The 27,229-nt window shown below is 39.5% G+C and overlaps 1 protein-coding gene across 12 annotated transcripts in view; it reads left to right on the plus strand.

Annotated features, from left to right (window-relative positions):
• Positions 1-27,229, plus strand: part of ncoa2 (nuclear receptor coactivator 2) — a 309,340-nt gene that overhangs the window by 171,409 nt on the left and 110,702 nt on the right. For 11 of the 12 annotated variants that reach the window (XM_041189195.1, XM_041189198.1, XM_041189203.1 and 8 more), the window contains one exon: positions 5,795-5,967. The exons of the other annotated variant lie outside the window; for it this stretch is intronic. In XM_041189195.1, coding sequence (XP_041045129.1) covers positions 5,795-5,967 — 173 coding nt within the window. The remainder of the gene's footprint in view (positions 1-5,794; positions 5,968-27,229) is intronic. 12 annotated transcript variants of the gene reach the window in all.

Genomic DNA, 27,229 nt, shown 5'->3' on the forward strand with positions numbered 1-27,229 from the left:
AATTTCCCCTTTCCTGACATCAGTTTAAATCTGGTGCCAAGTCAAGGGGGTATCATGACATTCAGCAGCAGCGATGTCGGCAAGCTGGCAGTCAACCAATCAAATTGAAATATCCGCACATGGCAAATTAGGAAGTTAAAAGCGCTTAAAATCTTTTGTTTTTAATTTAACTGTGAATTAAATGTATGACACAGCTAAAATAAAGATAAGCAGACATTTCTCAAAAAAAAAGTTTCAAAAAAATATGTAGAACTTTTAATTATTGTGAAGAAATTTGGCATTCCATAAATATAAAATGTAGCTTTTCAGGTTCAGTAAGGATGATGAGCAGTTATTATGAAGTTAATACGCCATTAAATATCCAGTTACACCTCATTTAACAAGGTGTAACTTTTCCCAGGGATTTTAGAATGAGACTGAACAGGGTTAGAGTGGAAGCTCTCATCAATTCATGACTGCAAGGAAGACTATAGTCTGTGGGAACCTCACCAGTGAACCCCATGGAGGAGCGTAGTTTTAATAATGGCATCTTCTGGCCTTCTGTGCTCTGTTTCAATGGCATAATGGCGGTGAACACTGACAGTTTTGCCATCATTATCACTTCAGAATCCAGGCTGTTAAATTGCTTGTATAGCAATGATTAAAGCATCAGCAACTAAAGTATGATAGCTTAAAACATGTGAGAAATACACCATTAGGGCATATGGGCAAGGTTGGGGACAGTACCTAGGTAAGATTTATGTCCATGAATGCAAGTAGCATAAGAACTTAAATGGGTTAGAAGCGCAAATTCAGCTCATGGGATATGAAAATGTGGCCATTAGAGAGACTTGGCTACAAGCTGCGCATGGTTAGAAGCTAAATATTCCAAGCTGTGGGTTCTTCAGAATGGACAGAAAATTGGGAAAGCAAGAGGAGTAGCAATATTGATAAGACACAATTGCAACAATGGAAAAGAAAAGATTTCAGTGAGGGTGAATAAGAGCAGAAACGGTAAGTGTGGATGTACAGAATAGTAAAGGATACAAGACTGGTGAAAGATGTTTCCGGATCTTTTTAAAAAATTCATTCACGGGATGTGGGCTTCGCTGGCTGGGCCAGCATTTATTGCCCATCCCTAGTTGCCCTTGAGAAGGTGGTGGTGAGCTGCCTCCTTGAACTGCTGCAGTCCGTGTGGTGTAGGTATGTCCAAAGTACCTTTAGGAAGGGAGTTCCAGGATTTTGACACAGAGACAGTGAAGGAACGGTGATGTATTTCCAAGTCAGGATGATGAGTGACTTGGAGGTGAATTCTTGACAGTAGTAATGTAATGGGAGAAATGTATGAATGCAGCGATCAAGGAAGCATGTAGCAGAAACAATATGGTTATAATAAATTTTAGTTTCAGATAGACTAGAAGAAATAGAATAGCTCAAGCAGGAAAAACAGTTTATTTCTGGAATGTATTCTGGGCCATTTTCTGGAGCAGTGTTTTAGAACCAACATGGGATAAGGCCATTCTAGATTTAGTGATGAGAAACAAATCAAAATTAGTTAATAATCTAACCAATGCATATCTTACAAATGCTACAATTTGATATTGAGAGGGAGAAACAAGTCACAAACTTTGAAGAGATGAGAAATAAATTGACCACATTAAATTGGGCTGAGCTGCAAAATAGGTAAATCTATGACAAACAGTTGGAAATATTCAAAGAAGTATTTACTGTTGTACAAAGCCAGTGCAAACATCAAAAGGTAAAAGCTACATGTGTGCAGTTAAGCAAACATGGTCAAAACTGCTTGCAAAAATGTGAGGAAAAGTAGAAATCCTGCAAACTGGGATAATTATAAAAGGTAACAAAGGGATACAGAAAGTTTAAAAAAAACAAAGTTAACAGTAAAATTTTATACATTAAGAAAAAAATTGTGGTCAAGGAGAATGTTAATCCATTAAAGATGGGCACAGGCAAGAATATAATGGATAATATGGAAATTTAAGACTTGTTAAATTAATACTTTTCCATCTGTTTTCACAGAAGAGGAAGAGGGAACAATTAGACCAGTACAAGGCAACCTAAAAATAAATCAAGGGGAGGAACTTATTGAATTTATTTTTTAAAAGAGGTGGTTGAGAAAATAATGGGACTAAAGGTAGACAAATCTCCAGGAGCTGATTTCCATCCTGGGGTATTAACAAAGTGAAATTGGTGGGAAACTTGCAGATGTGTTTGCCATAATTTACCAACATTCTCTACTAGATTCAGAAGCAGAGAAATTACATTTAACATGTATAGAACCTTGGTTACACCAGATAGAGGACTGTCCATGTTCATGTTACAAAAAATATAGAAACATTTGAGAAAATTCAAAAAAATTTACATGAACAATATTAGAATTGAGATGGTATTTGGAAAGACTGAATAGGCTGGGGCTATTTTCCCTAGAAAAGAAAAGGCTTGAGTGGTGACCTGATAGAGACCTTGAAAATTATGAAGGGGTTTATAGGATAAATGTAGAGAAAATGCTTTCACTTGTGGTTCCAAAACTAAGGTTCATAAATACGAGTCGCTAATAAATCTAATAGGGAATTAAGGAAAGATTTCTTTATCAGAATTATGAGAATGTGGAACTTGCTACCAGATGAATTCAGACAAATGTGGCATGGATGCAATTAATGGGTAGCAAGTTCCACATTGCTACAAAAATAATAACAATTATGGGGCATTTTAATCTACATATTAGACTGGAAAAATCAGATGGGCAAAGGTAGCATAGGTGAGTTCATTGAATGTTTTCAGGATGGTTTCATGGAATAGCATGTTCTGGAGTCAACCAGACAGCAGGCTATACTAGACCTGGTATTGAGCAAAGAGATAGGATTAATTGACAACATTATAGTGAAGGCACCTTTAGGTAGCAGCGATCATAATATGTTTGAATTTTACATTCATTTTGAGGGAGATACAAGGACGTCTAAGGACCAGTATTTTAAACTTCAGTAACAGCAATTATGAGGGCATGAAAGTGGAGCTAGCTGAAGTGAACTGGCAAATGAGGTTAAAAGATAGGTCAATAAAGATTCATTGGCAGACATTCAAAGGGATATTTCAGAATACAGTATATATACATTCCAATGGGAAAGAAAAATCCCAAGGAGAGGGCTCACCATCTGTGGTTGACTAAAAAAGTTAAAGATAGTACCAAACTCAAACAAAAAGCATATAATTACGCAAAGGTAGGTGACAGGTCAGAAGATTGGAACGAATATAAAGAACGTCAAAGAATGACAAAAGGATTAATAAGGAAAAAATTTGAGTACGAGAGAAAGCTAGCTAGTAATATAAAGATGGATAGTAAGAGTTTATGTAGATATTTAAATAAGAAAAGAGTTAACAAAGTGAGCATTGATCCTATAGACAGTGCATCTGGGGAATTGATAATGGAAAGTAGGGAGATGGCAAATGAATTAAACAGGTATTTGCTTCAGTCTTCACTATGGAGACACAAGTAACATCTCAGAAATAACGGTAATCAGGAATTGGAAGGGAGAGAGGAACTTGGGGGGAAAATTACAATAACCAGGGAAGTGGTATTGAGCAAATTGTTGGGGCTGCGGGTTGACAAATCCCCAGGTGTGGATGGACTTCACCCTAAGGTATTGAAAGAAGTGACTAGTGAGATAGTTGATGCATTGATATTAATTTTTCAAAATTTCCTAGATTTGGGGAACATTTCATTAGATTGGAAAGTAGCAAATGTAACTCCTTTATTCAAAAAGGGAGGGAGACAGAAAGCAGGAAATTATAGGCCAGTTAGCCTAACATCTGTCATAGAGAAAACGTTAGAAGCTATTATTAAAGATGTTATACCAAGACACTTCAAAAAAATTCAAGGCAATCAGGCAGCGTCAATAAGGTTTTGTGAAAGGGAAATCATGTTAACCAATTCATTGGAGTTCTTTGAAGGAGTCATATGTGCTGTGGATGATGGGGAACTGTTGTATGTACTGTACTTAGATTTCCATAAGGCATGTGATAAAGTGCCGTATCAAAAGTTATTGCAAAAAATAAAAGCTCATGGTACAGGGAATAACGTATTGGCCTGGATAGAAGATTGGCTAGCTAACAGAAGCAGAGAGTTGGCATAACTGGGTCATTTTCTGGTTGGCAAGATGTGACAAGTGGTGTGCCACAGGGATGAGTGTTGGGGCCTCAACCTTTTACAATTTGCATAAATGACTTGGATAAAGGAACTGAAGGAATGGTTGTTAAATTTGCTGATGACACAAAGAGAGGTGGGAAAGTAAATTGTGAGGAAGACATAAGGAGGCCACAAGGGGACATAGGTTATGTGAGTGAGCAAAAGTCTGATAAAAGGAGTCTAATGTGGGCAAATATGAAATTGTCCATTTTAGCAGCAAGAATAAAAAAAGAAGCTTACTATCTAAGTAATGAGAGATTGTAGAGCTCTGAGATTCAGCAGGATCTGTGTGCCCCAGTGCATGAATTGCAGAAGGTTAGCTTGCAGGTACAGCAGGTAATTAGGCTAATAGAATGATATCATTTATTGTGAGGGAATTGATAACAAAAGTAGGGAGATTATGCTTCAGTTGTACAGGGCATTGGCGAGACCATCTGGAGTATTGTGTACTTGTGTACACCACTGGTCTCCTTATTTAAGGAAAGATGAAAATGCATTAGAAGCAGTTCAGAGAAGGTTTACTAGACTAATACCAGGAATGGGTAGGTTGTCTTATGAGGAAAGGTTGGACAGATTAGGCTTGTATCCACTGGTGTTTAGAAGAGTGAGAGGCGACTTGATTGAAACATATAAGATCTTGAGGGGTCTTGTCAGGGTGGATGTGGAGAGGATGTTTCCTCCTGTGCGAGAATCTAGAACTAGGGGTCACTGTTTCAAAATAAGGTGTCATTCGTTTAAGATGGAGTTAAGGAGAAATTTTCTGAGGGTAGTGAGTCTTTGGAACACTGTTCCTCAAAAGGCAGTGGCAACAGAGTCTTTGAATGTTTTTAAGGCAGAGCTCAATAGATTCTTGAGTAGCAAGGGGATGAAAGGTTATCGGGGTAGGCAGGATTGTGGGGTTGAGGTTACAATCTGATCAGCCATGACCTTATTGAATTGCAGAGCAGGCTTGAGGGGCTGAATGGCCTATTCCTGCTCCTAATTCGTATGTATGTAAGCAGGAGACAAAGTGGGAATAAAAGTAATCCTCTTTAGATTCAAGAAAGGCGGTTAATGTTGAGCCAGTTGAAATTTTCAAGGCTGTGATCAACAGCTTTTTATCAGGGAAGGGCATCAAGGGATATGAATCAATGGTGGGTAAGTAAAGTTGAGGTACTTATCAGATCTGATCAAATTGAATGACAGAACACGCTTGAGAGGCTCTATGGCCTACACCTTTTCCTGTAATAGTAAAAAATATTTGGGCAGTTCACCTCATATAATCTTTTCCTTGGCCATTGCTGGACGTGCATGTGTTGCAGAGCAATGTCTGCTTCTTCGGACTCTTAGAAAACAGTTTTATGATCATTTTGCTGTCTTGAAAATGATATCATTAATTGGGAAAAACAGAATACATTAATTTTATTCCCAATTTGCTACTTTAAATTGGGTACAATATTCATCTGCTCTGCGAATGTGTAGTTATCCCTTTGACAAAATCTTGTATGTATTTTTTTGATGGAATTGCGCTAAGACCACCAGTTTAACTGCTGACATATAACAAAACCAATGCAGAAAAAAATTTCTTCTGTATTTCTAGCACTTAGCATTGATGCTTTTGTCTTTCAACAGCCCTAAACGTAGCACTGAGAAACGTCATCGAGAGCAAGAGAATAAATATATTGAAGAACTTGCTGAGCTGATATTTGCTAATTTTAATGACATTGACAACTTCAATGTAAAACCAGACAAATGTGCAATCTTAAAAGAAACTGTGAAACGAATCCGTCAAATAAAAGAGCAAGGTAAGTTGCTTAATGTGCATAATGAATCTAGTTATAAAATGATTGATGTAAGATACAAATGATGTGTTGTGATCACTCTTCCTAATCAAGTTATAGTGGCCAAAACATAATGGTTGTAGTTCCCAGTATTGGATGCTTTGTTCATAATGAACATACACACTGACCTTGATTAACTTACTTATGTATTTGTTTTCTGGGGCTCATTATTATGACTTTGAAATTATTAGAGATGCAGAGAGTACATACAAGAGGGAACTAAGTGAAACAATTTCAGCAGTATAGCTGAAACCCTTGAAGCTCATCTGTGTAATGCTACAGTTCTCTTATAGTTGTAATTTATCTGGATTTTCAAAAGTCCTTTGACAAGGTATCCCACAAAGCCTAATGCATAAGGTCAGAGAATGTGGAACCAGGAGAAGAGTGGCAGAGTAGATTGCTTAGCTGGCTTCAAGACAGAAAGAGTTATTCAGAGTGGTAGAAGGTGGAAAGCACTCTTCCACAAGGACCAGTAGTGGGACCACTGCTGTTCACAATTTACTTTACAATTTGGACTTTGGAATCAAAAACACAATTTCTAAATTTGCGATGACACCAAATTGAGGGAAGGATAGTCAATACTGAGGAGGACTGCAACAAATTACAGGAGCATTATTTTCCTATTCTGCAAGTTTATTATTTAGTAAATTAAGTTACACACACAAATGTGAAGTAGTACATTTTCTTAGGAAGTATAGGGATGTCACTTATTACTTGGAAGGTGCTAGACTAGGTGGGGTAGAAGAAAAAATACATGAGTCACTATAAGTTCCACCACAGATTAGCAAGGCCATATTAAAAAGAACAAATCAAGCACTAGGATTTATTTCTTGGAGATAGAATTGAAAAATAGTGAAGTTCTGCTTAACCTGCATTGAAACTTGGTTAGACCACATATATGGAACACTACGTGCAGTTCTGGTCGTTATATTATAAAAATAATTTGGAGGCACTGGAGAGGTTGCAGAGAAGTTTTGATACCAGAAACGTGTGGGTTATATATATATATATATATATATACCTAGGAGATATCTTTTAAATTATGAAATATTTTAATATAGAGGGAATGTTTCCTCTTATGGAAATAGCATAACTAGAGACCATCAATATGATAGTCACAAAGAAATCTAATAGGGGATTCAGAAAGAGTGGTAAGAATGTGGAACATTCCATCACAGGGAGTGGTTGAAGCAAATAGTATAGATACATTTAGGGGAAGCTAGGCAAATGTTTGAGGGAGAAGGGAATAGATGATTACGATGGTAGATTTAGATGAGAAAAGTTGGGAGGATGCTCGGATGGAGCATAAACTCTGGCATGGACTGATTGATGGAATGGCCTGTTTCTGTGCCATATATCCTACTTAATCCTTGGCTCAGAGGGTCTGGAGTTAATATCATACCAAGCCATTATAAGATATCATAAATCTAAATATTTGGGGAAAAAAATGGATACATCACTAGTTACAGTATTCTTCTCTCAAGTATAAATCCTGTAACTCATTCCACTTTAGTGAAGTTACATTTTCGGGAATCCTCAATAGCCATTGACTTTAATTGTGGCCTAATTGAACTATGTAACTTTTGCTTCAGGCTGCAGCAGTGGAAGTCCTCATCCCACCCCCATTCCATTAGCGGGTAGCATTTCATGTCTCTTCATACAAGGAGTGAATTCCTATTAATTAAAGGAAAAATTGTCATAAACGATCCGGAGGATGTACCTTTAATTTACTTCTTGAGCTTGTTGCCACTTACTGTAATATTCTTGTGCTCCTGGTGAGTTTGAAATTAATTCTCATGATGAGAACTGTTGTTGGTGTTCACCAGAGAAATTTCACTTTTATTGCATCAGAATAAGCCACCCTTGTTTATTTTTATCATTGAGAAATCAAGGCCAAGGTCCAGGCTACAGGTTCCAAGACTAGAAAAAGCAAAAAGAGAAGACCAGGTGAATTGGCAATGAGTATATAGATGACACCAAGCTTTTTAAAGGCTTGAGTTTTGCAGAAGGAAAGAAGCACTGAGGGAGGTAAGGGATTCCACAGTTTTGAGATGTTGGCAAAGAAGTTTAAACAGGTGATATTTTGAGCTTTGTTTTCAACATTGTGAACATATAGGAAGCAGTTTGCAAGATGGTGTATTTGGTGCTTAGAGAAAACTAGATGTGGATGTTCAGAGGAGCACCAATCAGTCGTTTTGATAAAATAGAAGAAGACTCGAAAGGATAAATTAGTGTGAATGGAGTGAATTCGAGAGAGATATGAGCTGAAGGATGTGGATAAGAAAATGATTGCCTAGTAAATGACCATCTCTTTCTTGTATCTCTATATATGTGTATGTGTATAAAACACTCCCTACCCATAAAATGTAACAATTTCAACTGTCCATTTCAGTAGGCAGTACCAATTATTATTTACATTTGCGATATCTTGAAATAATTTACAATAACAAATGGCCATGATCATGTAGATTAATGTATACTTAGTAAACAGTACAGTCATGCTGCTCCTTTTACTATCAGTAGAGCATAATTTACAAATCTACAGTATTCCTTACGAAGGAACACATCTCAAAGTGCTTCACATTGAAGAGTGCAAAACAGCAGATGCTAAGCAGCTGGGGAAAGTTTAAAAATAAAGTGTAGGTTGGGAAATGAAAGGTACAATAGAGGAAAAGTGTTTTTAGGGAGCTTTTGTTAAATAGAGAGAGTAGGACTGTCGTGGTAAGAGACCATCAATATCAGAATCAAGAAGTGAAAAATAGTAAGAAGCTTGGTGTTAGAGTAGTGGAGGGTCAAGTGGCATTTGAAAATTAGGCCAACAATTTGTCAATCCTTTTGCAGGGGGAGAGTGGTGGTGATGTTTGGGCAGGGGGTGGTTGAGTGTGGCAAAGAACCAGTAGAGCTTGGAGAAGATGGTTGATGGGGTTTGCAGTCTTCATTGAAGCTCGTGGAGGAGTGTGGAAAGGAGGCTGTTGGGAGACAGTTAAAGAATTTAAACCTTGATGCTGTGATATCAGGAATTAGTGTTTTAAGTGTAGGCAGGAACCAAAAAGGATGTCTCCTATTTTGACAATATTAAGCAGGAGAAAATTTTGACTCAGGTCTTCATGTCTAACAAACCTGCTTGGTATCATCAGTGGCTGCTGGGCTGATTGGCATTGGTTGAGCCAAGTGACATAGAAGCTTGGCCCATCCTTCTGGATAGTGTTTCCTGTTCTTGCTACCACTAGCAGCTCTGCTCGCACCTCTCCTCAGCACTGCATGATAAGACCAGCAATCTAACTCCACCATTGGCTCATGTTCAATGATTGATGCAACAAAATCTTCCACTCCTCTCCTATTGGGCAGTGTTCGAACCGCCCATCTTATTAATAATCAGTGAACTGCCTCCTTATCATTGTTTCAGGGAAGGAGCAGGACATAGCCTCTGAAAGGCACATTTGCAAAACTGCCTATGAAAAATCCTGATATTTCCAAGCTCTGTCGTGATATTGGAAGTGAGACTTAGTAAATTGCATTTCTTACGATAAACGCATGAAAGTTGACTTATCTGACACTTCGAAAGAGAGGTGGGGTCTTTTGAACAAGAATGATGTACTCTCAACAAAGGTTTTGCCAGAAAATAGGTGGAAGCAACCATTGACGTTCATGTTGCTTCCACGTAGAGACTTCAGTCAGTTGGAAATTGTCATACCTGGAGTAAGTTTTAATATGGCCCATGACCATTTTATAGGATCATCCATGGTGAGGTTACTGATAGGGATTGAGTAGGCCAACAGTTAAGAGTCTTCTAGAAAAATCTTATGGGAGTAGAGAGCATGGGAAGGAAGTTGAGAGGTAAATCTCTGATGAGTAAACTGTGTTCAATCTCCACTGGGAGGAGATTATTTAGGAGAGACGTGGTGGGCTCCTTAGAAGATGCTTAATATGGTGTTTTCGGAAACCGTGGGCAAGTTCAGGAGGGACGTGAGTCTCAGTCCTGGTAAGAGGGAGAGTTGGCAGAGTAGTGCACTTGGAGTGAGATGCGATCTGTGAATAACAGAGGCTAGGTTGGAATTGAAAGCATTGAAGTTGGGGAGACAGTGGCATAGTGGTAATGTCATTCGAGTAGTACTCCCGACACCCAGGCTCTGGGAAAGTGCGTTCAAATCCCACCATGGCAGCTGGTGGAATTTAAATTTAATTAATAAATCTTGAATTGAAAGCTCAGTAACAGTGACCATGTTATAAAATCCACCTGGCTCACAAAGGTCCTTTAGGGAATCCTTATCCATCCTTACCCTGCCTGGCCTTCATGTGACTTCAGACCCATAGCAATGTGGTTGCCTCTTAAATGCCCTCTAAACGGCAGAGCAAGTGACTCAGTTCAAGGGTAATTAGGGATGAGCAACAAATACTGCCGTGGCCAGTGACGTTCACATCCCATGAAAGAATAAATTAGTCTAGATAGTGGAATCCGAAGACGCAACTTGAATGGACGCTGCAGTAGTAATTTTAGTTGGTATGAAAATGCAGCAGAAAAACAAAACATACCTAAATTGGTCATTTGTGAAGTGATGGTCTGTAGGCAGGTCCAAAGACTGAAATGTTTGGTAACCCTCAGATCTTGCCTGAAGGATAAAAAAAATGAAGGATCTGGTTACTAGCTAGAAGACAATGGGCTATCTAAGACTGCCCAGAGATTGGTGAAGCAGAGGACTTTGTGTGGTAAGCAACATAAGGCAAATCAGTGTGCAGTTATTGATGGGGTGTCTGATCTATGACAAAATGACATCTTTTATTCGAGTTTTTTTTGTCTTTTTTCTTGGTTCTTTGAGTTAAAGCTGATTCACCTAAATGTAAATAACTCAGTCAAGTTGATATAATTCTTACAGGTCTCATTAACATGTAATTGCTTTAAAATTGCATCCTTATTTACCTTACAGGCTAGCTGAATGTCTCCAGCATTTTCGATCCTTGTTTACCTACTTACTTTGTTTAAAGATTTCAGAAGGGCTTAGATATTTGAATTTTTTCAAACATCTATTTGATGGAAAATGGTTTGGTATTGTATTTTTGAGCTTTTTTTAAGCACATTTCTGTTTGCTATACGTATTGAATTTTGGCAGCTTCCTGAAATATCACCTTGGAGTCAGCTTCTAGAAAACTTTACTATTATCTTTGAAGTCCTGTGAACATCTGTCTGCCTGATTCAACAAGGAAAGGTTCATATTTGATTTCTCTTCTTCGCTAATTAAAAGCAAAAGAAGCCATCAAGGAGAGCGAGAAGCCAGAGACTGACCATTGATTCAATCCCCCTTCCTGCTAATGTCTCTGGTTGAAGCAGACTGTTCACAATCCCACTTGACCCAGAGTCAACTTTGCAACCCCGTATTTTCCATCACTTAGACCATCTGCTTCCACCTCCATAGCATCATCTGTCTCTGCCCCCACACCAGCCCTTCTGCTGTTGAAACCCTCATCTATTCTTTTGTCACCTCTAGACTTCAACATTCCAATTCTATCCTGGATGACCTTCCAATCTCCCATAGAGGTCAGCCCTATATAAGTAACCAGTATTTGCTACTACACAGTGGGCAGAATTTTATGGCCCTGTTTCGGCAGGGATGGGGCCGTAAAATGCGGCGGGCCATTATAAATCTCATTTACGACAGCGGAAACATAAAATCCCACTGTCATAAAATCCTGCCGTGTGTGGAGTACAGAGTGATTGTAAATGAGTATTGAAGTTGAGAATTTGGTGAAAGTGGAAATGCAGAGGGGAAGGAGATGCTTGATTTTTTTAAACCTTCAGTAACATGAATGTTCTTTGTAGTTAAGCTAGGAAATTTGCTATTACTTTAAATTAATGACTTAAACAAGGTAAACCACTTACTAAGACTAAAATAAGTGATTCAGATGAAAAAGATATTTCAAATATATTAAGTTAGGTAAACATGACAGGGCAAATGGTGTGCCATAATGGCAGTGGGTGAGAGTTTGTGGAGAGCATTGTGATCCCAGACATTATATCTGCAGTTACTCTCTGAAGCTTGCAGACAGAGGACAGAGCTTTTTAACTGCTGTCCAATCTACAAACATTGCAGGATATCAGGGAAAGGGAAAGTTACCTGAACACTTTGTTCCAGGAAGCAGTCACATCCCTTGAGTTCAGTACAATTTCAGAGTTGGCCATTGGTCAGGACAGGAGGATGTGACTGCAAGTCGGACACATATGCGATCCAGGATGTTGTGACGGAGGAACCTTGACTTTGACCAACAGGTACGAGGTATTTGCTATCTGTGGTGAGAATAAGGACTGCAGAATAGATAGACAAACTGACTATAGCAATATGCTGCAGGAAGCCATTTATGGGGAGAGTGAAAAGGAGTGATGGATGAGCCATATTAGGTGTGGGATAGAACACAAGCAGCAGTGTTTTGTCCGGCTAAGATTTAAGGAGGGTAAAGAACATATAAAAACATAAAAATTAAGTGTAGAAGTAGACCATTTGGCCCTTGAGGCAGCTCTACCATTTAACAAGATCATGGCTGAGCTCCTATCTCAACTCCACCTTCCCACCTTAATCCCCCTATCCATTAATTCTTAGTAGTCAAAAATCTAATTACCTCTGCCTTAAATATACTCAACTAATGAGTATCTGCAGCTCTGTGGTAGAGAATTCCAAAGACTTGCAACCCATTGAAGAAGAAATTTCTTCTCATCTCATTCTTAAATGGATGAGCCTGTATTCTGAGACTGTGATGTTCTAGACATGTTCTAGATTCCCCAGTCAGGGGTAATTTTTCTCAGCATCTACCTGTCAAGTCCTTTTAAAGGATGAGACTAGGGTATTAATAATGGGAACAAGGAAATGGCAGAGACTTTGAACTAGTGTTTTGTACCTGTCTTATGGTAGAAGACACACAAAAGCCCCAAAAATAGTAGGAAATTGAGAGACACAGGGAAGAACATATAACAGTCACTACCTCAAGAAAGAAAGTACTAGATAAACTGGTGGGACTAATTTTTATTTTAGTTGCCTTTCCTTTTTTATATTCTTGTAGAAGCCCTCACTTCTTTCTATATATTTCTATCTAGTTTCCACTCGTATTCTAATTTCTCCCTTTTTTAGATATGCTTTGTTGGTTTCTAAAATTTTCCCAATCTTCTGGTTTATCACTAATCTTAGCAGCATTGTATGCCTTTTCTTTCAGTTTGATACCATCCTTAACTTCCTTAGTTAGCCATGGATGATGCATCTTTTTCATAGAATCTTTTTTTCAATAGAATATATATTTGTTGACAGTTATGAAATATCTCCTTCAATATCTGTCATTGCTTATCTACCGTCTTAGCTTTTAACCTATTTTTCCATTCCCCTTCAGCCAACTCTGTCTTCATACTTTTGTAGTTGCCTTTATTTAAGTTTAAGACATTGTTTCAGACCAAGGTTTCTCACCCTCAAACTGAACATGAACTTCTGCCATGTTATGATCACTCTTGCCTAGCACATCCTTCACTGAGGTTATCAGTTAATCCTGTCTCATTACACATTACTAGGTCCAAACTAGCCCTGTTCTCTGGTTTATTGCAGAATGTATTGTTCTCAGAAACTGTCCCCAAATACGTTGTATGAACTCACCCTCAAGGCTACCATTTTCAATTTGATCACCTAATCAATAGGAAGATTAAAATCGTCCACAATTATTGCAGTGTCTTTCTTTATAAGCTCTCATTATTTCTTAACTTATACTGTCCTCCAGTCTAGCTACTGTTACAGGGCCTATAAACTACTTCCACCCGTGCTATTTCTCATCTCCACCTAAACTGATTCTACACCTGGGTGTGCCAAGCCAAGATCATTTCTCAATGCTGATCCCATAATTTATTAACAGATCTACTCCACCTCCTTTAACTTTCTTCTTCTTCTTTTGAAATGTCAAATATCGTTGAATATTCAGTTCCCAGCCTTGGTCACTTGCAACCACAACTCTGTAGTGGCTATCAAACCATAACTATTTATTTCTATTTGTGTTATCAATTTATCTGTCTTGTTACAAATGCATACATTCAGATACAGAGCCTTTAATTCTGTCTTTTTACTATTTTCCCTACTTTGACCTTATTTGCTAGTGCACTTGGATGCTCTGTCCCTTCCTGTCACACTCTGGTTATCATTACACATATCACCCTGCACTATTGCCTTGTCTTTTCTTGTTAACTTTCCAAATCTTCACTCAAGTGAACCCTTCTTCCCCCACTACCACCCCCACCCCCACAATTTTGTTTAAATAGAATGTGGTTTTGTTTTAAGAAGGGGAGGGGGTGATGAATGTGTTTGAAGGTGGGTGGGGGGGTGGACAGTACCTGAGGAGAGAGAACCATTTGCAATGTCATCCAGCATGGGAGACAGAAAGGGAAGTTGACACAGTAAAAATGTAATGGGAAAATTGTCAATGGAGCAGGAACTGGGTTTCATGAACAAGCTATTCAAGTTTAATAGACTCCATCTTTGTCCATCAGGAGGTCCTCCTTGGTAATTAGATTGAATGATTGAATGCAATTTGAGAGTTTGGCTTGAAAGCTTTGATCCCGAACTGATCCTCAATGTTGTTGAATTAGAATGCTGACTAGAAAAATTAAAATCAGTAACGTTTTGTTAGTTTCTATTAAATTGAAGACCTGGCAACTACAAAATGCTAAGGATTATCCATAGTGGTTCAAATAATTATATAAGTTGATTTTTTCATAAATGTCCAACTTATATAAAGCAAGTCCTTTGCATACGCTGATCATTGGTATTGTGTGCAAATGCAATTCCAGCAATTATGTCTACTCTTTTTTCTTTTGTTTTATAGCCCAGTTTAGTTGTGTTTGAATTGTATGGATTTTAGTGGTGTCTGAAAGCTTTTACGGTTCATTTACAAGTGTGTTTTATATGATATCATCAAACCTTTCACAATTTTAGCTCTTACAATGGTTGTGCCCTGACTCTTATATAATTATTTTCTGACCTGCAATATTTAGAGTTACAAGCACAGATCAGACATTTTAAAAAGGTGGGATCAATACTTTTCCAGTGTTGCTTTTCCAATGCATTTCAAATAAATAACTTTAAATTGGTTTTTAATGTGGGGGAAAATAATAAATTCAGATGGACTGAGTTTGCTTCCTTTTAGAACCATAGAAAAGTTACAGCACAGGAGACTGCCATTTGACCCATCTTGTCCATGCCAGCCCGAGGACACCCAGGTGTTCTTTCTAATCCCACCTTCCTGCAGTTTACAGCACTTATGGTGCAGATCCAGGTACTTTTTAAAAGAGTTTAGAGTTTCTGCCTCTACCAGTGAATTCCGGATACCCACTACCCTCTGCGTAAAAAGTTCTTCCTCATGTCCCCCCTGCACCTTATCTTGAATCTATGTTCCCTGGTTCTAGAATTTTCCATCAAGGGAAACAATTTTATCTTGTCCACTCTATCTGTTCCACTCATAATTTTGTATACCTCAATCAAGTCACCTCTCAACCTTCTTTGTTCTAAGGAAAATAACCCCAACCTATCCAATCTCTCCTCATTGCTAAAATCCATGTACACAACATCCACTGCACTACATTCATCAACCCTTCTTGTCACTTCCTCAAAGAATTCAATCAAATTTGTGAGGTGAGACCTTCCTTTAACAAATCCATGCTGACCATCCCTGACTAGTCCATGCCTTTCCACATGACAGTTAATCCTATCTTTCAGGATTGATTCTACTAATTTGCTCACCACCGATGTAAGGCTAACTGGCCGATAATTGTTTAGCATTTCCTTTGATCCCTTTTTAAACAAGGGAACTATGTTTGCATTTCTCCAGTCCTCTGGTACATCCCCTGCATCTAGTGAAGATTGGAAAATCATCCTCCGAGCATCTGCTATCTCCTCCCTGACTTCCTCCAGCAGCCTTGGAAACAATCCATCTGGACCTGGTTACTTATCAACTTTCAAGGCTTTCATTCCTTCGAGTACTTCCTCTCTCTTTATGACTATCCCAGCCAATATCTTGCAATGTTCCTCCTGGACTACTATATCTACATCCTCCCTTTCTTTTGTAAACATGGAGTCAAAATATTCATTCAAAACCCTTCCCACAGCTTCTGCATCTATACACAAGTTTCCATCTTCACCTCTGATAGGTCCCGCTTTTTCCTTAACCTTTTAGCATTAATGTATTGGTAAAACATCTTTGGGTCATCTTTAAGTTTACTTGCTAATCTTTTTTCATGCCCTCTCTTTGATTTCCTTATTTCCTTTTTTACTTCATCCCTGCACTTCCTATATTCATCTAGGCTATCTGCAGTGCTTAGTTCTTTGTGCCTATCATATGCTTTCTTTTTCTGTTTGATCTTCCCCTTTATTTCTCTAGACAACCATGGGGGTCTAGATTTGGCAGTGCCACTTTTATTTTGTCTGTGTTGAGGTGAAGACAGTGTGTCTAACCATATCACCTCTACTTTTTCAGAGATGCTTTTACACTACGTTATATCGTAACTTTTCCAGTCCAGATTCCTTGAGACAAGGCATTCTGGGTTTTGGAATTTTCTGGATTATAGCATAACATTAGAATTCCAAACACCAAATGTGTGAATCACAGAATTGATATGGTGCAGAAGGGGGCCATTCGACCCATCGTGCCTGCACCAACTCTCCGAATGAGCATTATGACTCGGTGCCATCCTTCTGCCTTTTCCTCATAACCCTGCACATTGTTCCTATTTAAATAATCATCTAATGCCCTCTTGAATGCCTCGATTAAACCTGCCTCCACCACACTGCCAGGCAGTTCAGCCCAGACCCGAACTATTCACGGAGTGGAAAAAGTTTTTCTCTCACGTTGCATTTGCTTCTTTTACAAATCACTTTAAATCTGTGCCCTGTCATTTTCAATCCTTTGACAAGTGGAAGCAGTTTCTCCCTATCTACACTGTCCAACCCCCTCATGATCTTGAACACCTCTATCAAATCTCCTCTTAGCCTTCTCCTCTTCAAGGAGACCAGCCCCAACTTCGTCAATCTATCTTCGTAACTGAAGTTTCTCATCCTTGGACCCATTCTTGTAAACCTCTTCTGCATTCTTTCCAATGTGTTCACATTCTTCCTAAAGTCTGGCACCCAGAACTGTACACAATATTCCAGCTGAGTTCTAACTAGTGTCCTATACAAGTTCAGCATAATCTCCTTGCTCTTATACTCTAATTATTATTAGTAATAAAGTCTATGATACTGTATGTTTTATTAACTGCTCTGTCCACCTGTCCTGCCACCTTTAATGACTTATGCACATATACACCCAGGTCTCTCTGCTCCTGCACATCCCTTAGAGTTGTACCCCTTAGTTTATATTGTGCCTCCATGTTCTTCATGCCAAAATGAATCACCTCACAGTCCTCTGCATTGAACTTCATCTGCCACCTATCTGTCCAGTCCACAAACTTGCCTATATCCTTTTGAAGTTCTATACTCTCCTTGCAGTTTACAATGCTTCCAAGTTTTGTATCATCCGCAAACTTTGAAGTTGTCAACTGCACATCAAGACCTAGATCATTAATATATATATTAGGAAATGCAAGGGTCCCAATACCAACCCCTGGGTAATTCCACTGCAAACCTCCCTCCATCCTGAAAAATCCATTAACCATTACTCGCTGTTTCCTATTATTCAGCCAATTTTGTATCCATGTTGCTACTGTCCCTTATTCCATGAGCAATAACATTTTTCTCAAGTCTATTGTGCAGCACTGTATCGGACCAGATATAATATCTAAGACATAAAACATGCCAAAACTAGCGTTATAACAAAAATATGCCTTTTCAAATCCATTCATTTTAAACTATGGATTGATGCACTAATGCACAGGGGTCCAGAAGAAAATTGAGGATCGCCAACAATTGAGCAATACACCTTTATAAATGGACATAAAGCCTTATAAATCTCATTGCATTAAGAGTTTACATTTGAAGACACCTGCAGTTAGGTTAGTTAGGAACTCAAGCTATCTCCTACATCAGTGCTTCCCAAGCTATTTCCCAATGAGATCCCATTTTAACATACGCACTATAAGTCCCTCACCAACCCTCATGTACACACTCTAATCAGCCATTCTTCCCCTCATGCATTGTAATAAGCCCGCCACACACACTATAATCAGCCTCTCTCCTCTTATCTCCCCCACACACATTGTAATCAGCCCCTCTCCCCCTGCATGTTGTAATCAGCCCCTTTCCCCCTGCATGTTGCAATCAGCCCCTCTCCCCCTGCATGTTTTAATCAGCGCCTCTTCCCCTGCCCTCCCCATACGCACATGCCCACACACACACACACCCTCACCCAGAGTAATCAGCCCTCCCCTATACACTGTAATTAGCCCCTCTTTTCTTTCTTTCTCACTCTCTCTCTCTCTCTCGCGCACACGCTCTCTCTCCACACACACTTGTTGTAATCAGCCCTTCACCCCCCCCTACACATGCACACACACACTGCAATCAGCCCCTCTCCCCACCGTGCATGCACTGTATTTAGTCTCTCTCCCCAGTAAGTTAGTCCACACACCACCCCCTCACACACACACACACACACACACACACACACACACAAATTCACTCTAATGAGCCCCTCTCTCTCCCCACACAAGCCGTAATCAGCTTCTCCCCCTTCTCATCTTCGTTGTGAGTCTTAGATGGGGTTTTCGTTGGTTATGATTGATAGAGACTGCTGAAGGCAAGGTTGTTGGTAAACATTACCTTTTATTAGACATTCTACCAGTATAAAGCTTATCACAAGGCTTCACATAGAGCTGTCTCTTAGCATAATCTGTTATCCTGTGATCTTACGTCACTGACGATGTTCTCTGTCCATTTACAAATTTAACAGTAACCTCTTACAGTACATCTCCCCCTCTCCCCTGTAACCTGAGTCTCTGAGCCTATTAAATACATTATTTACATTATCCTGTATCGTGCCCTCCCACCCCGGGTCACAGAGATAAGTGTTATGGTGGTTGCAATCTCGCTGACCTTGTTGTCAGCTCTCTTTGAGGACAGATGTCAAGTTCTCTGTGTTCTTTCTCTGACTTAATAGTGTAGTATGTGAATCATCAAAGACTACTGGCTCCTTTTTCAGGTTGTCTTCCTGATCGTCCAGTTAGTTGGTCAATTCCATTAATGATAGTCTTGTCGAACAAGTCCGCTTCTGTTTCTTCTCTTTATTCCATTTTCAGTCTCTACAAGGTAAGATTGAGGATGTATTGTTTTTTCCAAAACTTGGCCTTCACAATTCTGGTCACGAATCCTACTGATTCACCTGGCTGGAGTTTGGTAAGTCATGTGCTCTATGGCTTTGATTATAGTTTCTGGTTTGATTTGCACGATACTCATCTTTCTCCTCCCTTACTCTCTCTATATTTGCTGCCTTGAGACATGGTATAAACGTGTGTGGAATAACAGGAAGTTGAGTCCGTAGTCATCTTCTTCTTAGAAATTTGAATGAAGCCAAACCATTCTGGCGTGGTGTGGAATGGTAGCTCAACAGTGCCAAGTTGATATTGTCATTTTCCTTCAACAAAGCTTTTACCATCTTTGCTCCTCTTTCGGCTTCTCCATTAGCTTGTGGGTATCTGGGTGAACTATTGGTGTGGACTGCTTAAAACATTTGCTTGCAAACGATGGGCCATTGTCTGAAATGACTAAATATGGAATGGCATGTGTGACAAAAATTTATTTTAGTAATTTAATGTCTGCTTCTGAGGTTGGACCATGAAGATATCTGGAGTAATAGTCAACAGCCACAAAAAGTGTCTTTCCCGGAGTTCTAAAAACATCCATTCCGAGAAGTTCCCGTGGTCTGGATGAAAAGAGGATACAAAGTTCCCTTTGCTCCTGGTGATGGATTGTACAGGTGATGCAGCTCAAAATCATTTCTTCTGATGATTTTGAGATCCCTGGTCGCCAAATGGAATTTCACGCTCTAGCATGACACTTTTTGTAATGCTTGGATGTCTCTGATATATTTTATGAAGGATCTCGAGTCTGAGGACTCTAGGTATGACCAATCTCTCATCATAAATCAGCAAGTCATCCATGACACTGAGATGCCTTTGTTGCTTTAAGTATTGCTTCAGGATGAGATTACTTGGAACATATTTGGAACATATAATCTCGTACATACAGTAGTCCTGAATTTTAGCAGAGTCTTCATCTGCTTTTTGTATCTTTCGAATCTCATTTAGCCTCTACCACTGGTAGAAATTTTGTGGTCAGTGAGGTAGACGATTCAACATCTTCAACAAAATTTATATCCTATTGTTCAAGTTTTTCAACAAAAATGCATGATAATGCATCCACTGTTTGTTGCTTTCCATGGACATATTCAGTTCTGGACTCTTGTTGGCATCTTTGCTAATTCTTTAGCATTTAATAAGGTATCCATTGATTTGTTGTCTATCTCAATGGTAACCTTAAGGCATGGTTGGCAAATTTCTCACAGGCCTTTTTTCATTTACAGTGTATCCCTGTTCCATTTCAGTCAGTGATTGGGATTTGAAAAAGTACTGCTCCTGGTCCAGTTGCTGATGCATCTGTAGCAACTATCATAGGCAGCTCTGGATCATAGCCAATATGTCTGGTGAAATGAGTATCTCATGTTTTGAAACAACATTTGTTGATGTTCTTCCCAGCACCATGCTTGGTCTTGCCTACACAGTTGTCGCAGTGGTTCACTTACATGTGCCAGATTAGGTAAGTACCTTCCTACTTGATTGGCCATTCCCATGAAGTGCTGAAGCTCCATAACGTTACAGGGTGCTGGAAAATATCTGATTGCCTTGTTTTTTTTTTTTGTTCGCGCATCAGGGATGATCTCCAATGTGTTGAGAAATTTTATGGGTTGGTTGTAAGAACTCACATTTATTGTTGAGAGTGAGTCCTACTTCCTGCTTCAAACATTACAACACTGCTCCCACTCTTGCATCATGCTCCAGAGTAGTGGACCCATGGATCAGGATGTCGTCCATGTGGCAGATGACCCCTTCTAATCCTTCTAAAATGCCTGTCATGGTCCTCTGATAAATCTCTGGTGCTGATGTAATTCTAAAAGATTGAAGCGATATCTCCAAAATGTTGTGATGACTGTAATCAATAGTTTGGATTCCTTGTCCAAAGGTAGTTACCATAAGCTACTGTTTGCACCCAGTTCTGTAAAAATTGTGTATTTCGCTAGCTTTGCTATACTGTCACCCACAGCCATCATTGGATGGATCTCTCTTTCAACTGCTTTGTTTAACTGTGTGTGGTCAATACAGATTTGTAGTGAACCATTTAGTTTTGGTACTGGAACCATACCTGAACACTAACTTGTAGGTTTGGTTACAGGTGAGATAACTCCATGATGCAACATTGACTTAATTTCTTATTTCACCTTCTGTGTAAAAATTGGTGTGGATCTTTCCTTGAAGTGAATAAGCACACTGGTTTTGCGTCTGGTCTCAATGGGATGTTATAGGCTGTTTTCAGCTTCCTCAGACTGCTTAAATGAGTTTGGAAATTCTGTCCTGAATTCTTTTGGTTTTTCTTGGCTTCCCAAATTAGATGAGTTGTAAATCTGTGCAAGCTTTTGAGAACATTCATGGTTTTGGATCACATACAAAGTTCCAGTGATTTCTTTTCCTTTGTACTGAAGTTTAGCAGTCTACTGTCCCTTGACCTTCAGTTGAATGCCTCCTGGACCATGGAGTTGTATAGTCACTGGCTGGAGGAAGTCTTGTTTTAGCCACTGTTCTGTGTCTGAAAGAACTGAAATTCCTGCTCCAGTGTCTAATTTGAAGTTTGTTTTATGTCCGTTGAATATAATGTTTGCACTCCAGTAGCTCCCATTAGACCTTGTAATTTCTACTAAGAATAGCATCTTCAGTTTCTGAATGTTACATATTTTAATTGTTTTTTCCTTAAATTTCGGTGTTTGGCACTTTTTGCTGCGGCATTCAGATCCTCTTACAGGAATGGCACTCCACATTTTTGGCGGAGCATCCTTCGCGCTGGTGCACCCTTTTCCCGCCACAGTAAGAACACTGAGGAATGGTGCCCACTGTGCCTTCTTTGCTCTTTCCCTGTTTTTGATTCGGTGACTTCCTACTTCATTGTCTGACAAGGTGCACTTTGTCAGTCATTTTTCTCCATGAAATCTCCCTGTCACCTTGAATAAATACCTGATTTTGTTTCCTCATGCCTGCCTGTCTTTTTAACCTCACAGCTTTCAATAGCGTTTAGTCCTCCCTTGACTGTAGAAAATCTGATAAAGCCTCCTCTAAGACTACTACAACAATGCAATCTCAAATTAATTCATCCTTCAGAGCTCCATATTCTCAATTCTCAGCTAGTTGATGTAAATCATTTATGAAGGAATCCATAATATCTCCCAGTCTTTGGGTATGCCTATTGAACCTTGCCCTTTCTATAATGGTGTTCCTTCTAAAGCTTAAATATATATCAAATGCTTTATCACCTCTTTGTATGTCGTGTGTCTTCGTTTATGCCCTGTCTAACCATTATGTCATCTGCACTACTGCATATGGTGTAGATAAGAGTATTCACCTGTTCCTTGACAGGCTTCCCTGCTAGTCCTGAAGCAGTTCTGCACCTGGTAAACATACAACACCAGTTTTGCCAGTTCTCAATTTGATCTGGGCCTTCCATGTGGTCAAAGCACTTTGGTCAGGGTAAGATTTTCTCCATTGTAAGTTTCTTCGAGTTCTGCTGATGTTTTTCTCTTGCTGCCCTTGTCTCTCAGTCATTTCTCTTGCTGATTTTTCCAGTCACTGGGCTCTTTAGTTGCTGTTTTTTCTGTCATATTTTCTGCTGTCACCATCTGTTATCATCGTTATGGGTCTTAAATAGGGTTGCTCTCGGTCAGGGTTGATAGATTGCTGGAGGCAAGACTGTTGGTAAACTTTATCTTTTATTGAATGTTCTGCTAACTATGTACAGTACAAGCCTTAGCACAAGGCTTCACATAGAGCTATCTCTCAGCATACTCTGTTGTTATATGATCTTACATAACTGATGATGTTGGCTGTCTATTTACATATTTAACATTAACCCTTTACACCCCCCACACAGACACTGTAATCAGCCCCTTCCCCCACAAACACTGTAATCAACCCCTACCGCCCACCACATGCTCTGATTATCAATGTTGGAGTCAGAGTTGGATCTGACATCCAGCACTGTAGGTGAGAGATGTGAAACCACTATTAGTAGATAATCACAGAATTCACACCATATGAAGTATAAATCCAGCCTGCTGAAAGTTGCAGTTTAAAAATTCCCATGTTGTCCACCGGACTGCCCAGATACTTATTAATTTTAGTCAATTAAAATAAGAAAGCAGTTGCTTCCACTCACACTATCATCACATTAAAAAATAGGCATCCATGAATCAGAGCTCTGTTCTTTAATCTGAGCACACATATTGAACTTAGATGTTGCTAATTTCAGTGTACGGTGCAGTTGCCAGTATAACTAGAGGCTCGCACACTGTAATCAGCCCCTCTCTCCCCACACAGACACTGTAATCAGCGTCTCTATACACACATGTGCGCACATACAAACACACCCTTCCCCCACTTTGGCCTAGTTGCCGGTGCCTGTGATTCAGCCTTCAGCCCGGTTAAGGAGCTTCTACAACAGGAGCAGAAACACAGCAAAGTGTGAAGCTGCCACTCACCTTCCTGGCTCAGCCATGTGACCTCCTGGATTTTCCCATGTGCAGCCAGTGACTTAGTTACACTTACCTGCTTCTGCCTGCACCAAGTCAGTGCACAAATACCCAAGCCCTCTTGGCACTTACTACTGAAATTTTTTTCTAAAGTTAAGAGCACTTTGGCCTCACTGTACGCCCCATCCTGTTTGGTCCAGGGATATCTTGCTGGAGCCCCTTGACTGGGACGTCTGCTCTCCATGGTCTCCATTGCTGCCTCGAAGGAGGGGATACTTGCGAGCCTAAAAACCCCCTCTGTGATCCCTCAGCTGAAATAAAATCCCAGATAACTGGTGCTTCTGGATTTCGGAATTCCATATTGGACATTGAGTGGAAGAGGACGTGGTCCGTTGTGTACGCAAGCCTTGATTGCCTTATCCTTTCAGCATCATAGACTCACTGAAATTTGGGTGTCAAGATAACAAATTAGTTGTTACATTGTAATTATAGGAAGCTGGCTTACAGAAGCTAGTCTCCTGCACCATGAGCTAAATTACAAAAATAAAAGCACTTAAAATAAAAAGTACATTTATATGTGCCACATGAAAAAGTTCAGTTAGAAAACTTAATTTTAAAGGAAATCTGGGTTCTAATAGCCCTTTTTGAAAATTTTCCTGGACCAAATGTGTTCAAAAAATATCATGTTTCTGTTTTTTGCTAATAGCCAGTAATTACTTTTAACAATAGTCCAGCATGTTCTGCAATGCAGAATAAAAGAACAATCAAACTTGCATTTATAAAATGCTTTTCGTGGTTTCCTAATATCTCAAAGCACTTTACAGTGGCATGGCAGAATGTACATGTATTGGTCGCAAGCAATAAAATAATATTTTGTATGAAAAGAAAAGTGCCTTTTCTTCCCTGTTTCCGTGTGTATCCAAATTAAATAATTCAGCAGCAGTCTTTTGAGTTTTAAAATAAAGAAAGTTATTTATTTCACACGCTTGTCCAAATTAAACGCAACATCAGATATGCTAATTCTCTTACACACACTCACACAAAGGATAGATACAGAGATAAGTCAAGCACTTTTACAGATTACAGTTATCTCAGTCTCTGGTTTATGATCTCTGGTATTATCCCTGCTTGGCGGGCCTGTGGTTTCTTGGATGCCTTTGATGCTTTAACATTGAAGGGAGGCTCTTGTAAAGTGGAGGATTCACAGCAGGTTGTGAGGTTTCTTGTAGTCGAATTTCAAGAAGATTGACTCTCAGGTGAATTTTAACTGGAACAGGTTATGTACTTTGCCTGATATTTTGCAACTTGTCTTGAATCAGGTTCATAGTCTGGCTGAACATATGGTTTTGATGACTTCGGTGGTTCTGCCTGCTAATATCTCCTAGCTGATCTTTTTAAACTGTTAAAGACAACATGGCTGTCTCCATATGGCTTTTCTCAAGTCCAAAGCCTTTTTTCCAAATAAGGTGGGGTGTTCATGTTGATTATACATCCTGTGTTGGGGGTTAATGCCCCTGAGGGTTTGAGACAGCTAGTTCTTCGTTTAGAATGACTCATTCAAATCAGATATTACCCCTTTGATTGGAAGAACATCGACTCTCATCAGTCTGGAATGTTGGTTTGTTCCTTCTTGAGACAGGTGTGGTTCTAATCCAGAAAAGAAGTCAGGTGACCCTTGGGCAGCTGCCTTTTTCAGCCACCTTGTCCAGTTATTTTTCAGATATAAAATTAGTTTGAACTTCAGAATATGACATGCTGGTACTGGGCATCACAATAACCAATAGAAATACTTTTGAAGTGTAGTTGCTGTTTTAATGTAAAGAAATGCAGCAGCTGATTTGCAACCAGAAAGGTTCCAGAAACAACAGTGAGATAGATGGTCACATTTTGGTGATGGTTGAAGGATAAACGTTGGCCAAGACCCCAGAAAGAAGAGCTCTTATCTGCTTTGAATAGTGCCATCAGTTTGTAAGGTGGTGATTTAATGTTTCATCCAAACAACAGCATCTCCAACAGTACTGTACTTCCACAGCATTACATGCAATTTTCAGCCTAGATTATGTCTGGGTGTGTTTGAACTCATGACTTTCTGATTTGGAGGTGACAGTGCTACCAGTAAGCTAGGGATGAGATCTTCAAGGTGCTGGTTGATGCTGGATATTCAGTATTGTTTGATGCCGTTATCACCTATGCTTTTCGGAAGAGACTGAGCAGAAGTCGGATACTGAACTTGCATCTTCTAACTATGAGCACAAAAATAATAATCCTGCTTTGCAGTATTAAAATACTGGGTACTTGCTTGTAGTAGATGACCAGGGTTGTAATGCTATTACCAATAACTTGTAGGTTGATATTTAAATAGTGTATTGCTCAGTTGGCAGACCCAAGTTATACTGGCAACTGCACCATACACTGACATTAGCAATGTCTAAGTTCAGCATGTGTACTGGGGTGGAAGAGCAGAGCTCTGCTTCACAGGTGCCTATTTTTCAGTGTGAGTGGCAGCAACTGTTTTCTTATTTTAAGGACCATCCAGTGGACCATGTGGGAGCTTTTAAAATGCAGCTTTCAGCAGGCTGCACTTATACTTTGTGTTATGAACTCTGTGATTAATACTAATAGTGGTTTCACATCTCTCACTTATTGTGCTTGGATGTCAGATCCAACATTGATAATGCCTCATTGGTATAGAAGCAAAGTGATTTCTGCTGTGTACTGGCATAAAAGTGGTAGAGTGATTTTATTTCTTGCCGTGCTGTCCATTATAAATTACCTGCAAGTTCAGTTCATTGATTCATTTTTGGCTTGAGTTAAGTGTGTAGAGACTGACTGGGCTTCAGTTGTTCTGGTCTTTATTTTTAAAATAATTGATGAACTGCGTGTTTTCATTTCAAAATATTTGCAATTCTTCAAAACTATATAAAACATTCAAAAGGAAGGTTTATACTTCAAGATGGGCAGCCTTCAGTGGTTAAACTTTAAGATAGTTGATTTGAGGTAATTTCAGTTGTCAAAGTTTTTTCTTTATTCATTCATGGGATATAGACATTGCTGGCTAGGCCAGCATTTATTGCCCATCCCCAGTTGCCCTTGAGAAGGTGGTGGTGAGCTGCCTTTCTTGAACCACTGCAGTCCATGTAGTGTAGATACACCTACAGTGCTGTTAGGAAGGGAACTCCAACGTTTTGACCCAGCAATAGTGAAGGAATGGCAGTATATTCCCAATTCATGATGGTGAGTGGCTTGGAGGGGAACTTCCAGGTGGTGGTGTTCCCATGTGTCTGCTGCCCTTGTCCTTTGAGATGGTAGTGGTCGTGGGATTGGAAAGTGCTGTCAAAGGAGCCTTGGCAGTGCATATTGTAGTTGGTACACACTGCTGCTACTGTGTGTCAGTGGTGGCGAGAGTGAATGTTTGTGGATGGGGTGCCAATCAATGGGCTGCTTTGTCCTGGATGGTGTCAAGCTTCTTGAATGTTGTTAGAGCTACACTGAT

The sequence above is a fragment of the Carcharodon carcharias genome, chromosome 6, assembly GCF_017639515.1.
Source record: "Carcharodon carcharias isolate sCarCar2 chromosome 6, sCarCar2.pri, whole genome shotgun sequence".
NCBI classification, from domain to species: domain Eukaryota; kingdom Metazoa; phylum Chordata; class Chondrichthyes; order Lamniformes; family Lamnidae; genus Carcharodon; species Carcharodon carcharias.